The sequence below is a fragment of the Engraulis encrasicolus genome, chromosome 17 (assembly GCF_034702125.1).
Source record: "Engraulis encrasicolus isolate BLACKSEA-1 chromosome 17, IST_EnEncr_1.0, whole genome shotgun sequence".
Taxonomy (NCBI): domain Eukaryota; kingdom Metazoa; phylum Chordata; class Actinopteri; order Clupeiformes; family Engraulidae; genus Engraulis; species Engraulis encrasicolus.
The window spans coordinates 36,190,357-36,192,856 of NC_085873.1; the positions used below are offsets into that span (position 1 = coordinate 36,190,357).

At 47.6% G+C, this 2,500-nt stretch overlaps 1 protein-coding gene across 1 annotated transcript in view; it reads left to right on the forward strand.

Moving 5' to 3' along the window:
* The window catches only part of arhgap23b (Rho GTPase activating protein 23b), a 78,581-nt gene that overhangs the window by 32,650 nt on the left and 43,431 nt on the right, over window positions 1-2,500 (forward strand). Inside the window, exons 5-6 of the mRNA XM_063220712.1 lie at window positions 1,555-1,633; window positions 2,464-2,500. The exon at window positions 2,464-2,500 is cut by the window's right edge and continues 18 nt beyond it. Of these exons, the coding sequence (XP_063076782.1) occupies window positions 1,555-1,633; window positions 2,464-2,500 (116 nt within the window). The remainder of the gene's footprint in view (window positions 1-1,554; window positions 1,634-2,463) is intronic.

The window sequence follows — 2,500 nt, forward strand, 5'->3', positions numbered from 1 at the left end:
CGCTTTCATTTTATTCAAAGCGACTTACAGTTATTATTTGTCAGGGTATTGGTTACAGTCCCTGGAGCAGTGTGGGGTTAGGTGCCTTGCTCAAGGGCACCTAAGCCATGGAGATGTAGGGAGCGGTCAGGGGGGGATTCGAACCCGCAACCCCCAGATTGAAAGACCAACTCTCTAACCACTAGGCCACGGCCGCCAACCGGCCAAATGCTGGTAAAACTAGGCTTTGGCTAGTAATACTTTCAGTGTTACTAGCCAATTTGGATGGCAGCTGGTTCATTGGTATGACACACATTTTGCCCTATGTTCTTTTGTTTGCCCCTTGTTTATTAATTGTTTTTATTTAAGTTCAAGAAAAGCTGAGCTTGAATTGCTTGATATACTTCCTTGTAGAAATCATCTTGTTTTGGCGCCACATCTTCTGAAGTTAGACGCATACATCATCATGATAAAGAAAAAAAAGCAATGTAAAGTCTGTGGCTAGTAGAATATCTGAATGGCTAGTGACTCTGGAAAAGTTAATGTCAAGCCCTGGTATGGAGGGCAGTCAAGATTCAGATTTGTCAATTTTATACTAGGGATGCACCGATACACATTTTTTCACTTCCGATCCAATCCCGATATCTAAATTTGGATATCTGCCGATACCGATACCAGGCCCAAGTAGACTACTTGGTCAGAAAAGGAAGGCAGAAGAACAGGAAACCAATTAATAAGTAAAAAGTAACAAGTAAAAAAGTAACAATCCCATCCTGAGAACTAATATGCAAGTGTTATGATTTCATATTCACTTTACACCTGGCTCAATATCAGTATCAGGAAAGTTCCGATACTTTGGAAAAATTCCGATCCAATCCGATCTCTGAATTATGTTGATATCTGAACCCGATACCGATACACCGATACCGATATCCCATCCCTATTTTATACCAGTGCACACCGGTTTACTTTCAGTTTCGTTTTGTTTTTGGGCTTTTGGGGCCTTTATTATTATGACAGGACAGTATGAGAGGAGACAGGAAATGAGCAGGATAGAGATATGGGGGGAAGGGCTGGGAAATTACCCAGTCCGGACTCGAACCGGGCTCTCCATGGGCATGCAAGCCCAATTGTGTGGGGGGGGGGGTGGCTTAGCACCCTCCGCCACAGCGCCCCCACTCTGATCTACTTTCACCCCCTGTGTGTAAGGCCGTGTTTCTCAAAGTGGGTGACATCTGATTTTCTGTGTGTAAGGTATAACAGCCGACGAGGTGACTGTCGACGCAGCTAATGTCGATATGGAGGCTTAGAATGTACACGACGTGCGTCGAAGTTGGACTCTTAACCAGTTCAATGAAATGAATGGCCACTTAAGAAAAGACAATTCCATTGCAAAAGGAGACGAATGTGATGTGTAATGTGTGTGTGTGTGTGTGTGTGTGTGTGTGTGTGTGTGTGTGTGTGTGTGTGTGTGTGTTTGTGTGTGTGTGTGTGTGTGTGTGTGTGTGTGTGTGTGTGTGTGTGTGTGTGTGTGTGTGTGTGTGTGTGTGTGTGTGTGTGTGTGTGTGTGTGCAGGCGACAGGCTGGTGAAGGTGAATGGGGAGAGTGTGCTGGGGAAGACCTACTCCCAGGTCATCGCCCTCATCCAGAACAGGTAAGTGAGGCTCACACACACACACACACACACACACACACACACACACACACACACACACACACACACACACACACACACACACACACACACACACACACACACACACACACACACACACACACACACACCCCTGTAACACACCCTTATCCTACTCTACTCTACATCAGTAGTTCTCAACTTTTTTCAAACCGGATTTCAGAGAGGATTTGTGTCATCCTCTCTTCCTTCATATTTTCTTATCTCCCCTCTCCTCTCCTTTCCTCTCCTCTCCTCTCCTCTCCTCTCCTCTCCTCTCCTCTCCTCTCCTCTCCTCACCTCTCCTCTCTCTCTCTCTCTCTCTCTCTCTCCCTCTCTCTCACCTCTCCTCTCTCTCTCTGTCTCTCTCCCTCTCTCTCACACACACTCTCTCTCTGTCTCTCTCTCTGTCTCTCTCTCTGTGTCTTTCTGTCTGTCTCTCTCTCCCACTCTCTCTCTCTCTGTCTCTCTCTCCTCCCCTCTGTCTCTCTCTCTCTCCCTCGCTCTCTCTCTCTCCCTCTCTCTCTCTCTCTCTCTCTCTCTCTCTCTCTCTCTCTCTCTCTCTCTCTCTCTCTCTCTCTCTCTCTCTGTCTCTCTCTCCTCCCCTCTCTCTGTCTCTCTCTCTCCCTGTCTGTCTTTCTGTCTGTCTTTCTCTCCCACTCTCTCTCTCTGTCTCTCTCTCCTCCCCTCTCTCTGTCTCTCTCTCCCTCTCTCTCTCCCTCTCTCTCTCCCCCCCTCTCTCTCTCCCTCTCCCTCCTTCCCTCTCTCTCTCCTCCCCTATCTCCCCCCCCCCTCTCTCTCTCTCTCCGTAGTGACAGTGTGCTGGAGCTCTCCATCATGCCTAAAAAT